This window comes from Ochlerotatus camptorhynchus, unplaced genomic scaffold (assembly GCF_037179485.1).
Source record: "Ochlerotatus camptorhynchus isolate MF236.1 unplaced genomic scaffold, CSIRO-AGI_Acam_v1.1 ptg000141l, whole genome shotgun sequence".
NCBI lineage: Eukaryota > Metazoa > Arthropoda > Insecta > Diptera > Culicidae > Ochlerotatus > Ochlerotatus camptorhynchus.
Genome location: NW_027040631.1, coordinates 1663942 through 1678331, shown reverse-complemented (window position 1 = coordinate 1678331; position 14390 = coordinate 1663942). Strand labels below are relative to the sequence as shown.

At 46.4% G+C, this 14390-nt stretch overlaps 1 protein-coding gene across 1 annotated transcript; it reads right to left on the bottom strand.

Moving 5' to 3' along the window:
• Positions 1-10569: 10569 nt before the first annotated feature.
• LOC135700677 (uncharacterized) lies at positions 10570-11239 on the bottom strand. Its single transcript, XM_065221256.1, has 2 exons — positions 10950-11239; positions 10570-10876 (listed from the first exon to the last, which is right to left on the bottom strand). Exons 1-2 carry the CDS (start codon positions 11237-11239, stop codon positions 10570-10572), a joined length of 597 nt encoding a protein of 198 aa, XP_065077328.1.
• Between the last annotated feature and the right edge of the window lie 3151 nt (positions 11240-14390).

The following is a 14390-nucleotide window of genomic DNA, read 5'->3' as shown; positions in this document are numbered from 1 at the left end:
GATTACCTGTATAAAATCACAGGTGATGGATAGCACCATACGCTGTTCGGTAAAGTTGCTCATTTGAATGACTATTCAGGAAAATCTGAAATGGCAAGTTTAAGCCAGATTGACGACCCAGATCTCTACTTATTTTTCGTAAATATACACTGGAGTCGCTTTCCACGCTGGGGATACGAGCCACGTAAAAAAAACGTCTAAAAACACCCGCGTAAAATCCTAAATCCGTATAAAAGAAACCGCGTGATTTCCGGAATCCGCGGAAGAAAACCGCTAAATTTCGGAATCCGCGTAAAAAGCCTCGTGAAAAAAAAAAACAAGTAAAATGGGACTCCAGTTTATATTTGGTTGTGCAGCTTTTGGTAGTTGAGATAGAGATAGAGCTGAAATTAGGGCGTAACAGCTTTTGTAAACAATGACTTCTCTCGATGATTTCTTGAAACTCAAGGCACGCCCACGCAAACCAACATAACCAACAGCAAGGGGAAGACTTCCCCTACCCGATAGTGACGTGAGCGAGCCTTGGCTTTCTTGAAATCATCGAGAGAAGTCATTGTTTACAACAGTTGTTACGCCCTAATTCCAGCTCTATCTAGAAGTATTTAACTAAGTAAAATGCATCAAGCAAAATAAATCCATGTAGTGGTCAAAGTGAACAAGCATCTAAAGGGTGATACGGTCAAAATTTGGTCAAGGGAAAACGCGTGTAAATCGGTGAAATCGTTTATTTAAAAAATCAAATTAAATTTCTTTTTCAAGTTCAATTAGTATAAAATTCAGGAAAAATATTCAGTTAGGCTTCCGCTTTTCCAAATCCGAATTGCCGGGCCTTACGCTTGACCCCTGCCATCAGATTTTGTACAGCCACCTTGTTCACCTTCTTCGCCGCAGAAAGCCAGTTTGCCTTGAACTGCTGCTCGCCCTTAGCAGTTTTTTTGGTCTTCTTTAGGTTCCGCTTGACAATAGCCCAGTATTTCTCAATTGGGCGGAGCTCTGGCGTGTTGGGAGGGTTCTTGTCCTTGGGAACCACCTGCACGTTGTTGGCGGCGTACCACTCCATGGCCTTTTTACCGTAATGGCAAGATGCCAAATCCGGCCAAAACAGTACGGAACAACCGCGTTTCTTCAGGAAAGGCAGCAAACGTTTATTCAAACACTCTTTCACGTAAATTTCTTGGTTGACAGTCCCGGAAGCTATGAAAATGCTGCTTTTCAAGCCACAGGTACAGATGGCTTGCCAAACCAGATATTTCTTTGCGAACTTTGACAGTTTCATGTGCTTGAAAACATCTGCTACCTTTCCCCTTCCTTTTGCCGTATAAAACTCCTGTCCCGGAAGCTGCTTGTAGTCGGCTTTGACGTAGGTTTCGTCGTCCATTACCACGCAGTCAAACTTCGTCAGCATCGTCGTGTACAGCCTCCGGGATCGCGCTTTGGCCGTCGTATTTTGTTTATCATCGCGATTTGGAGTCACTACCTTCTTGTAAGTCGATAGTCCGGCTCGTTTTTTGGCTCGATGCACGGTTGTAGACGATACACCCAGCTTATTTGCGGCATCTCGGAGAGAGAGATTAGGGTTTCGCTTGAAACTACCGGCAACTCTCTTTGTCGTCTCAGCGGCTTCCGGTTTTCGATTTCCCCCCGATCCAGACTTCCTGGCTGTCGACAAACGTTTCCCAAACACTTTAATTACATTTGTAACGGTTGATTTGGCAACTTTTAGCGATTTTGCCAACTTTGCGTGCGAGTAGCTCGGATTTTCGCGATGCGCGAGCAAAATTTTGATACGCTGCTCTTCTTGCTTGGACGGCATTTTGACAACTGAAGAGTGAATTCCAAAATCAAAATAGGAGCAACATTCTACACACACACACCTTCAAAATGAGGGGTGTTCAGGTTTTTTAAATGCAAAATTGAAAGAAATACGTCAAGTTGATATTGACCAAATTTTGACCGTATCACCCTTTACGCATTTAACTGCCTTTTTAACAATAATGTGATACAGAATGTTTGAAATTACACTGAAGTATTGAAAACATATCGAGAAATCTTCATTGACACCTTCGATCAGCTGATTTTTTTTAAATACTTCCTGATCAACCTGCCATCTTAGAAGAACATTAGTAGATCATCAGAATAATACTTGATCAACCTGAAGTCTTAAAAATATCCAGAGGTCTTTATTTACGTATTTTTGTAAATCCATGAATAGCAATGAAGCTCCCTGAAATTCTACGAAGGTTCCCACATTTTTTTTTAATTTTAAGCTCAGCTCTATGAATTCTAACGAAGCTCCCTGGACTGCTTTGAAATCCATTAAGTTTATCTGAAATTCCCTAAGCCTCTTTAAAGTTACCTGAACTGAAGTTTTGAAAACTCCCGGTGAATTGAGGACAAACCCTAAGTCCTCTCATCCATCAATGTATGAGTTAGGTAGGGAGTGCACGTTTGATTAGTATTGGCGCATTAATGGCTCTTCGCTCGATTTCAACTTCTGTTCAATTTTCACACTGCCTTACTCTAGTGGAACTATCAATATATCCTCTTCAGAACTTTTTCTAGCTAATAAATTATCGCACTAAAGCCATAGAGGTAACTCTAAGACCAGAAGGTCATCCCTAAGAAACGTGCTCAACTTTTTGGCTCAGGTCTGGTACTATCTTCGGTTCCAAGCTAATCGATGTACCCCTCGAAACATAGGAAAATCCATGAACCCCTCATTTTATCTGTCAAACTTTCATAGCGAATCAAAACAAACATAGTGTATTGGGTACGTTCATCGATGTACTTGGGACCGATAGGATAGTCCAGTGTGAGCCAATTTAAAATCGTTTCTGATAAGGTATACAATTTCTCAGTGTGTACTCGATGTATTTTGTTTTTAACGCCCAATGCTTTTTTTTTTCTTTTGCGCGCCAAGCGCTGTTTTCATTCATTCCAAATTCAGATCTCTGTAAGATAAGACACGAATAAAGTACGCGGTTTAGAATTCGTTAATTCCGGTGTTTTTATTCTCCGAAAGTAGTCCGCCCAATAGGTTATGGGCCCAGGAACGATTCCTGGTCGTGTTTTGGTCGAGTGAAGTGTTTTTCGGTCGTAAGTGCGGAAAAATGAGCTTGGAACGGGAGGAAACCATTTGTGTCGCCATTTTCGACGGGTCGAACTTTGTCGCGTGGAAATTCCGGATGCTCACCTTGCTGGAAGAGCATGAGTTGGTGGAGTGCATCGAAACGGAAGTGGGCGATGTGGCGGAGCTCAAGGTCGAGCCGGGCGATTCGGCGGAGGTTAGACTCACGAAATCCAAGGCATTGGAAAAGCGCCAGAAGCGGGATCGAAAATGCAAATCGTTGATAGTATCACGTATACACGATGACCAGCTGGAGCACCTTCAAGGACGTGAAACTCCCAAGCAGATGTGGGATGCGCTGGTGAGGATTTTTGAGCGGAAGAGCGTTGCGAAGCGGCTACACTTGAATCGCGAGATGCACGATCTTCGGTACACGGGAGGTTCGTTGCAGGATCATTTCATCAGATTCGATCGTTTGATTCGTCTGTATCGTAACGCTGGTGGCACGATGGATGATATTGATGTTGTTTGCCGACTGCTGTTGTCGTTGGGATCCGAGTACGAAGCGGTGGTGACCTCGATCGAGTCGCAGCCGGAGGAGCATCTTACAATGGACTTTGTCAAGTGCCGGCTGCTCGACGAGGAAATTAAACGGAAGAGCACAACGGCGACAAGTGGCGGTGTTAATGGCAATGTGAAAAGTGAAGCGGCTTTCTCTGGCGGTGCGCAGCGGAGACCAGCGAAGAAGAAGAAGATCTTCAAATGCTTCAGCTGTCAGAAGGAAGGCCACAAGGCGAGTGACTGCCCGGATAAGAAGAAGACCGAGAAGAAGTATTCCGGAAAAGCGCAGGTGGCTGAAAAGGACGATGACGGTGTGATGTTTCTGACCAGTGACAAAATGTCAAGCAACCAGAGCAAGATCCAGTGGTTCATCGACTCCGGTGCCACGGAGCACATTTGCAATGATCGGCGATTATTTTCGAAGCTCGTTCCGTTGAAGCAGCCGATGCGGATCGCCGTTGCAAAGAGTGGAGAGTGGGTAACTGCGAAGTACGCTGGTGATGTTCCGGTGTTGGCGGTGGTTGGTGGAAAAACTGTCAAAGCGACGGTGGCAGGAGCGGTTTTTATCCCGGAAGCGCGCTGTAATTTGTTTTCCATTAGCAAGATCGAAGCTGCAGGTATGCGAGTCGTGTTCGAGGACGGTAGAGTTGAAATCCAGCGAGGGTCGAAGGTAGTTGCCACCGGCCAGAGGCGTGATAAGCTCTACGAACTCAACTTTTACGCAGCAAAAGGTGAGTGCAGTTCCGTTTATTTCTCGGGTCAGATTAGTAAAGCGACAGAGTTGTGGCATCGTCGTTATGGACACCTCGGGGAGCGCAATTTGTCGTGCCTCATCAAGAATGGAATGGTGAATAACCTGAAAGAAAGCGGTAGCGATAAATCTATGGTGATTTGTGAGGCGTGCGTAGCAGCTAAACAAACGAGAAATCCGTTCACGCTGCAAGAAGAGCGGCGGTCGAGTCGGGTACTGGAGCTCGTACACTCCGACGTCTGCGGGCCAGTTACGCCGACAGGAAGGAATGGCCATAAGTATTTCGTCACTTTCATCGACGATTGGTCCAGGTTCACGGTGGTATATCTAATCCATTCGAAAGACGAGGTGGTTCGGCGGTTTGAGGAATACGAAGCGCAGATGACAGCGAAGTTTGGTGCGAAAATTTCCCGTTTTCGTTCCGACAACGGCGGGGAGTATACCTGCAAGGAAATGCGATCGTTTTGCCAGCGAAAGGGTATCAAAATGGAATTCACTGTGCCCTACTGCCCTGAGCAAAACGGCACTAGCGAACGGATGAACCGTACGTTAGTTGAGAAGGCTCGTTCAATGATGTTCGATTCCGGAATCAACCGCGATTTCTGGGGAGAGGCGGTCCAAACTGCTGCGTTCTTGGCGAATAGGAGTCCGGCCAGCGCTATCGGTCAGAGACTGACACCGTATGAACTGTTCGAGGGAAGAAAGCCTGATGTGTCAAAGTTGCGAGTGTTTGGATCCATGGCCTACTGCCACATTCCAAAAGAAAAGCGACGAAAGCTCGACGAGAAGAGTTGGAAAGGTGTCTTCGTGGGATATGGAACGAACGGATATCGAGTTTGGAATCCCGAGGAGCAGAGAATCGTGATTGTTCGGGATGTGATTATTGACGAGATATCGAAAATGAGGGCAAGTGATTTTATGAAAGACATTAAGTGGACTGAAAGAGTCATCGGCCCCTCAGTGATTGCGGACGTTGAGGATGAAGGGGACTCCGACGAAGAAGGTGTAAATGGACATGGACAACAAGAAGTGTGTAAAAACGAACAATGTGAGAACGAGTTTGATCGGGAAGAAGCGTCCGAAGTGTTTGATTCATGCGATGAAACTCTGGCGGAAGAAGGTGATGATACTCTTGAGGAAGCAAGTGGTGGTGAGACAACTGGTGTGACATCTTCGGGGCGCATCTCGAAGCCCCCAGTGTGGGCGAAGGACTACGACATGATGTTTGCTGGTGTGGCTCTAGGTGCAATGGAGTATGTCGAGAACTTACCGGGAAGCATCGCGGAATTGAAGAAGAGGTCGGATTGGCTGAAGTGGCAAGCGGCAATACAGGACGAGATGGATTCTTTGCAGCGGAATAAAACCTGGACACTGGTGAAGCTACCGAAAGGTCGAGTGCCGATTTCGTGCAAGTGGGTGTTCCGGGTAAAGCCAGGCGAAGGAGGTGGTCCAGATCGATATAAGGCTCGGCTTGTTGCGAGGGGTTTCAGCCAGCGGTATGGTTTTGATTACACGGAAACCTACTCACCGGTAGTTAAACTGGACACGTTGCGAACTATGTTGGCTGTGGCTAATCAAGAGCGAATGTTCGTTCACCAAATGGACGTTCGCACGGCCTTCCTCAATGGCGATCTGAGTGAGGAAATCTACATGTCACAACCGGAGGGTTTTGCGGAAGGAGCAGATTTGGTCTGTCGGCTACATAAGTCACTGTACGGCCTCAAGCAGGCGTCGAAAGCTTGGAATGATCGCTTCCATCGATTCATTGCTAGGCTAGGGTTCAAGAGGAGCAGCAGTGACCAGTGTCTGTATTGGCGAGGTGAGAAGGAGCGGAAGATCTACCTGATCCTATACGTGGATGACATTCTGGTCATTGGAAGCAACCTGAAGGAGATTCAAATCGTCAAAGCTTGTCTTTCTAAGGAGTTTGACATGACCGATATTGGCGAAGTTTCCAGTTTCTTGGGTATGCGGATTGAAAGAGACGTCGAAAAGCGGATCATGTGCATTAGTCAGCGCAGGTACCTCGAAGGTTTGTTGAATCGATTCAACATGGCAGATTGCAAACCAAGCAAGGTACCGATGGAGTGTCGCCTGAAACTCCAGAAAGGAGAAGAGTCGCAGCGCACATCGAAACCGTACAGGGAGCTAATTGGTTGTTTAATGTACGTAACCTTAACAACTCGTCCAGATCTTTGCGCTTCGGTCAACTATTACAGTCAGTTCCAGAGTTGTCCGACTGAGGAGCACTGGACACATTTGAAGCGGCTTCTACGGTACATTAAGGGTGCTGTTGACATAGGACTGGAGTACAGAGGTGATAACAATGTGGATATTGTTGCGGCTTACTGCGATGCGGATTGGGCGAACAGTGTCATCGACCGGCGTTCGGTGACGGGTTACGTGTTTAAAGTGTTCGGCTGCGTGACGACTTGGTTGACCAGAAAGCAACAAACTGTTTCGTTGTCATCCACTGAAGCTGAACTGGTCGCGCTCAGCACAGCGGTTTGTGAAGGAGTGTGGCTGATCCGTCTTCTGGAGGAAGTAGGTTACAAGTTTGCTGTTCCTGTAACTTTCTTTGAGGACAACCAGTCTACCATAAAGGTGGTGCAAGATCAAAAGGACCACGGTAGGCTGAAGCATGTTGACGTGAAGTTGCACTACATCAGAAGCATGATTCAGCAGGGACGCATACGAATGGAGTACATTCCGACGGAGCGGCAAGTAGCAGACATCATGACGAAGTCACTACCAGGTGGGCCATTCTGTCGATTGCGGGGGGAACTTAACCTCTCAACTATCAGAAATTGAGCAGGGATGATAAGGTATACAATTTCTCAGTGTGTACTCGATGTATTTTGTTTTTAACGCCCAATGCTTTTTTTTTCTTTTGCGCGCCAAGCGCTGTTTTCATTCATTCCAAATTCAGATCTCTGTAAGATAAGACACGAATAAAGTACGCGGTTTAGAATTCGTTAATTCCGGTGTTTTTATTCTCCGAAAGTAGTCCGCCCAATAGTTTCTGGTCTTAAAGTTACCTCTATGATTATACTACGTTCAGACTATAGTTGATATCACGTAATATAAAGGGTGTTACGATCAAAATTTGGACGACTTAAACTTGACATATTTCTTTTAATCGAGCATTTAAAAAACCTGAACACTCCTCATTTTGTAGATGTGTGCGTGCAGCATTATGCCTCTATTTTGATTTTGTCATTCGCTCTTCAGTTATCAAAATGGCGTCCAGGCAAGAGGAACAGCACATCAAAATTTTGCCCGATCATCGCAAAAATCCGAACTACTCGCACGCCGAGTGTTTCCTCCGAGCTTCCTGGGTAGGAGTTTTTTTTTACGGCAACCGGAAGAAGAAAGGTGGCAGACATTTTCAAGCATATGATACTGGGATGTCAACTGGGACCGTCAACCAGGAAAATTACGTAAACGAGTGTCTGGAAAAATGTCTACTGCCTTTCCTGAAGCAAAACAATTGTTCCGTGCTGTTTTGGCCGGATTTGACATCCAACTATTACGAAAAAAGTAAGTAAAATTCTTCTTTATTTTGATTTGCTATGTGGTTTACAATTGCTAATACAGGGCAAGAGGTTAGCCAGAAGGGCTCTTCACTTTTGGTGAACTTTTTGATTTTGTGTTGTATATGTTGTGTTTAACTGTGTAATGTTTTTCAATTTTCTTCTTGTGAAGAATGTTTGATTTAAATTTTTAAATTTTGTTATTCTACCTACTTAACCTAACGTGCCAGATCCCTGACGATCTGTTGATCGGATCGCCTACAGCAATCTCTGAACCTTGCGATGGATTCAGCTCTCCGTAACTCCAGTGTCTGAAGACCAGCCAGGCGGTGGACCTCAGAATTTCTAGTCCGCGGGGGACTGTTAAGGATCATCCTAAGGATCTTGTTTTGGATGCTTTGGAGTTTGAGGTGATGGCATTTGGTGCAACTCTCCCAGATTGGCATCCCGTATTCTATTAAGGGAAGGATGATTTGTTTGTAGACAGCAAGCTTATTTTTCAGGGACAGGGTAGACCTCCTGTTGATGAGTGGATACAGCGATCTTATCAAGATGTTGCACTTAGTTTTGGTTTTGTCAACGTGCTCCCTGAAAAGAAGCTTGCTGTCTAGTGTTAGCCCTAGCTACACGACCTCTTGGGACCATTTTACCACTGACCCGTTTAAGCAGATCTTATTATTCTCAGACGGAACAAGTCTGGGAGATTTTGAGTGTGGAAAGATGATGACCTGGGTCTTTGCCGCGTTGATACGGATCTTCCAGCTGTTGAAATATTCAGACAAGACGTCAGCACCGATGTTGAAATCATCCGATGTGATGCTATTCAGAGAGACTCGGAACGTCCTGTTCGATAGATAGTTGTTTATTATCTTCAATAGGAAGATTGGAAAACCGTACTGCTGTAATTTGAACACCAGGCCATCAGCCAGACATTGTCGAACGCTTTTTCACCGTCCAACAACGCCATGGCAGATGTTTTCGAAACAGACTTGTTCCGTGTGAGAATGTTTGTCACTCGAGTCAGCTGGTGGACGGTCGAACGACCTTTCCGAAAACCAAACTGTTCCTCGAGTAAGATGTTTTTTTGTTCGGCAGATGTTAGGAGCCGGTGGTAGACTGCTCTTTCGAACAGTTTTGGTAACCCTGAGAGAAGGCTGATTGGTCGATAACTTGAAGGAGAGGACGGATCCTTCCCAGGTTTCCGGATGGGTATGACTTTAGCTGACTTCCAACACGAGGGCCAAAAGGCCAACAGTTCGTCAGCCGTAATCTCGGATTCCTCTGGAAAAATATTGGGAATCTGATAGAGGTTGGTTGCGTTTTCAGCAACCTCAGCTTCGTGAGAGCTGATGATGTTTTGTCCGAGATTATGGGAGGTGAAGAAGTGTTGACCTATTGCGGCAGCCTTCTCTTCAGGGGTTATCAGATGAACCACTGGGTTGCCTAACAATCCAGTGGGGTCAGTGGTGGAATGGATCTTGGCTTATTTTTAAGAATTTTGGTTAGTTTCCAAAAGGGCTTCTGCACAATCTGGGAGAGAGCGGATCCTGTTAGCATAGTCCTGGTTTCTGAGGTCCACCATCCTGGCTTGGATGGTTTTTGTTTGGCGATTACAGTGGGTCTTAAGGACAGGCAGACCAGAGAGTTGGTACTGCCTTCGGATGGTGTTACGGAGTCTTATAAGGTCTTTGGTAGATCTGTCAAGGTTCAGAATATTGCTCACCTGTCTGGATACTGGCACGTGTTGTTCCGTGGTCCGGGATATCGCCTTATCGATGGAATGCAGACACCGGTCAACGTCTTCGGGCGTCTCCGGAAGGACACCGTAGTCGACACAGTGTTGGAACTGATCCCAGCTGACACAATGGTAGTTGCGTCGGGAAGCTTGGAATCGGTTGACGGATGAGCCCACTTCGGCCACCACCGGATAGTGGTCCGAACTCAGCTCCTGGTGGGTCATAGGTTGCGAGATGTTGTCGATGATGGAGTGCACGCCGGACCGACTCAGCGGGGTGGGAGTGTCCGGCGCCAGGATGGTGTAATGAGCCTCTTGCAGGTCGTCATTCAGGATGGTGCCGTTTTGATTCCGCCTTTGGGTGCCCCAAGCTTGATGTTTGGCGTTCAGGTCACCAGCGATGATGAATTTTGTACGGCGTCGTGTTATCTTGACAATATCCCTCCGCAGGTCTGCCGCGGATCAGCCCTGGCGTTTGCTTGTTTCGGGCAGTAGGCCGCAATGATGGTGACAGGGTCGACGGTTGTGAAGACTTCCACTCGCAATGCTTCAACCATTTTCAGCTGGAAACTGGGTAACAGCCGGCAGCAGATGTTGTTCCTTTAGCGATGGCCACTCCACCACCTCCAGAGCTTGTCCGATCCAGCCTCACGAGCCGGAATCCAGGTTTCATGTGAGTTTCGGTGATGATAGCGATGTCGATGCTATGTTCGTTGAGGAAGTCAATGAACTCGATAATTTTGCTCTTGAGCGAGCAAGCGTTGCAGTTTGCGATTTTGATGAGCTCACGGTCCATAACTGAGCATGAAGGTAGCCACAGCTTGAAGCTGGTCGAATTTGTTTTTGATGGTGTTGGCAATGTCGTGCATCTTGAGGAAGATGATCATTAGTTCCGCTGCGGTCGGTCCATCCTGACGCCAGTTTAGCCCAGGGCTGTGGGGAGATCCTGCGGCTGTGGAGCAGCAGTCGTCTGTTGACCTGAGTTTGCAGGGGCTCCGGAAGTTTGAGCTTGAGTGGCAGTAGCAGTGGAACGAGCAGCAGCCAATCGTTGATTGAGTGGCAGCGGTGACAGCACTGTGATCGGTCGTCGTGGAACCGGTGGGAAGTTCTGATCATTCATTTCCGGCACCTTCTTGCGGCCGGGCTGGTTTCTCGTCGATGCTTTCTTCCGGATCTCGATGTACTCGAAGCGCTTCGGGCAGGCCTTGCTTGTAACTTTGTGAGCAGCCCTGCAGTTGGCGCAAATGGGATCGGCTTCATCGAGTCTGTCGCAGGCGTCGGTTTGGCATTAGCTTCCCACACTTGATGCAGCGGCTGACCATATGGCAATTCTTCGTTCCATGCCCGAACAGTAGGCAGTTCGAGCATTGGGTGACTCTACGGCTGACCGGCTTGTAACGCTCACACTTCAACACTATGTTGAACAGGACGCGGATGCCCTGGAGGTCCATCAAAGTTGTTGAGTTCTTCTCAAGGTGAACCAGGTATAGCTGGTCGCGGTACTTGACGGCTTTGTTGTGGCGGGCCATCTTGTGAATTTGGACCGGCTTCAGTCCATTCACCAGCTCTTGCAAGAGGACACCTGTGTCCATGTCGTATAGTCCGCCTTGAATGGCTTAACAGCCTCGATTTCGTAGGAGAAGTACTCCACCTGTGATTTGTCCAGTATGGTCCTTTACCGTCTTGTAATATTTCAATGCCGCAACCATCAGTTTGTATCCTTCCTTGCACAGCTGGATGGTGCACCGGACGCCCTGCGTAATGAAGAAGTTTATTTTTTCCCGTAGTCCGGGAGGGAAGCCCTTCACGTAGAAGGGCGGTGTTCTGTCCTTCTTTGGCGGTCCTGTTGTTTCCGTCACCGGTTCTGCACCGTTCTTCAGAACGGAGAACCGATTGTTGTCGAGTCGCACTGTCACTGTTGTCTTCAAGCCTAGACCGTTTCCCGGGACTGCCGGCACTCGCGCCACTGCGCGATTTTTTACCCATGGCTGGTTTAGCAAGAGCGTCACTATTCAACGCGAGAAAAAACCGAACAACGCAATCGAACGAACGAAGAGAGCGAGAGAGAAAACGTCGACTGTACTGCTCAACAGTCTGGCAGCGAATTACGAAAAAAAAGAAGGTCATGGACTTTTATCCATGGACCCTCCCAACCAGTGCTGTAAATTTTCATATCATTCGATTGAAGATGAACCAATACAACCATTCAATCAATTATGTGTAAACGAATTCTCACATGACCATAATTTGAAGAGCCCCTTTCTCATTCGAAGCTCATTGTCACTGTCAATTGAGTAACTCACTATCATTTGATATACGACAGTGGAGTATGGAAGAAATCCAGCAAAATGGTCCCGAACAGACAAGTCGACCCGATGTCGGATCAATGTAGGGCTAATTTTAGGTCGATGTCGACCCAATGTCGTGTTGTTGTCGGGTCAATTTTGGGTTTATGTCGGGTCAATGTCGGGTCAACATCGGGTTGGGGTTTGATAGAAGTCAGGTTGGTGTCGGGTTGGCATAGCTTTTTCGTCGGAATGTCGACCAGAGCTCCGTTTGTGTGTAGGTTACACTCAATTGAATGATATATAGCGTTTCTCAAATGAGAATGATCCATGCCTTCGTTAAATGACTAAGAAACTAATATCACCCATTCGGAGGAGGACCCCTTTGATAGCGAATAGCTGCTTTTCTCATTTTCATCAAAAATGATCAAATGATTTTGAGAATTTACAGCACTGCTCCCAACACTAAAGAGCTCCGCCCAATCCGAAAATATTGGGCCATCGTCAAGCGGAACCTGAAGAAGAACCAAAAACTAGTGGAAGCGAGAATCAGTTAAAGTCAAACTTGTGTTTTTTTTTTGTAAATCCATTTATTTATCAAGGCTCAAATGCGAAAGCTTTACGGAGCCGAAATTCTTTTTTCTTTTTACAATGTTGCTTAGAGTTAGTATAAGGGGTGTCCGAATACTCGCGGCTTACTCGAGGTTACGGGCTACAATCTATTAAAAGGTAGGGAAGAGATCAAGGAAACAAGGATGCGATTGATATATTTATCTCCACCGCGGTTAACTGGCTGTTTTTCGACGATTGACCATGGGAGATGCACTGAGGTGACGGGAAAGTGCTCTTGATCTCTCTCGAGATGACTGGTGGTAGTTTACAACAACTGCAACGAAACATAAAAAGAGGGGCTTGGGAAGGGACAACGATCACTCACACTCTCAAACGCTAGTAATTTTAAACGTCAAAGTTGATGATCGACGAAAGCATTGGCCATTTAGAAACTAGTTGCTTCAAAAGTGTATTCAACATTGGAATCATCAAGACAATAATGTTCCTCATGGAGTCAGACACATTCAATATTCCGAGAATGCCATCTACAATTCCAGAAAACGTGAACATGGCTGCATGTTGCCCTGGCTGTGTAACTGGAATATCCGAAGCCTTGGAAGAAGCTGGAAGCCGCGGAAAGTCCCTATCAACATCAAATGGTTTGAGTGGAGGGGCTTTCGGAACATTACCACTACTTCCTGGTTTCTTCAAGATGAGTCGAGGTTCAATACGAGAGGCCTGCTGAGGCTGTTGCGTGATAATGTTGGATCGCTTCCTAGGTGGGAAGGAAGGTCGAAGGGGTTACTACACGGAGGAACTCGGGAAGATGGAGTAACTGATCTTAGGATTTCCGCGAAGGAACGCTGCGCGCGAGCCTTCAAAGACCGCTGGAGTTTTTCTCCCTGCTGTTTGTATCTTGGACAATCAGTAAGAGCATGCGGAATTTCCAAAAAATATGAACATTTTGGGGAGGCACGTCCATATGTTTCTCCCCACATTGATCACAGCGTGGCTTGTTACCACAGAAAGCCGCAGTGTGCCCTAGTCGCTTACATTTTGTGCAGTTCATTGCCTTTGGTACAAACAAGCGCACAGGTAATCGGATCATTCCTATTGCGACGTAATCTGGTAGTACTGACCCAACGAAGGTCACACGAAACGAGTCCGAAAGCGTGTAAGTTTTCTTCGTTCCAACGGGGGACACTGAATGCATTTGAATGCAGTCTAGTATTTTAATTTTCGGGAGGTTAGGTTTCTTAAAGACACCAACCCCGTCGTTCAGGAAATCATCGCGAGTTATACTCGCTTCGGTAACAACGCACTCGATTTCAGCTTCTTTACTTGGAATATATACTCGATATTCCAACAAAAAAGCTCACATACAACAATTTTATTTGCCTGCACACGATCGCTAACGGTAACGGTTGGTCTTACTTTCAAAATCTCGGTCACGGCTGAAAAGTGTTTAATCAGATCCTTTGAAATCTGATGAACATTCAAAGCCTTTTGTTTGCGTTGGAAGAAGACAACCCACGGGCCTTTCGAGTATTCTGGGTAAGACTTAGAGCGGGGTGCAGGTGATGTTCTCGGGGGAACGGGTGGACCCATGACCACCAGAGAAAATTCTTCAGAGGCGATTCTCGTTTTTCCTTATTAAAATTAAATCCTGACTCTATCCCTATTTCCTACTTAGGTATTCGTAGTAGAGTGCGAGGGGGACGACTCTATCTACGATGCAAAAAAGATTGTGTTTTGCTGTGGCTAGCTGCGCGCACGCTGAGTAGATAGAAAGAAGATTGATGACGATTCTGAAGATTTCCTGCAAAAAATTGATGAGCGATGCAAGTAGATGCGACAAATGAAAGAAGATTGTTCGAAGATTGATTCGCTAGTGTGAGATTTGTTG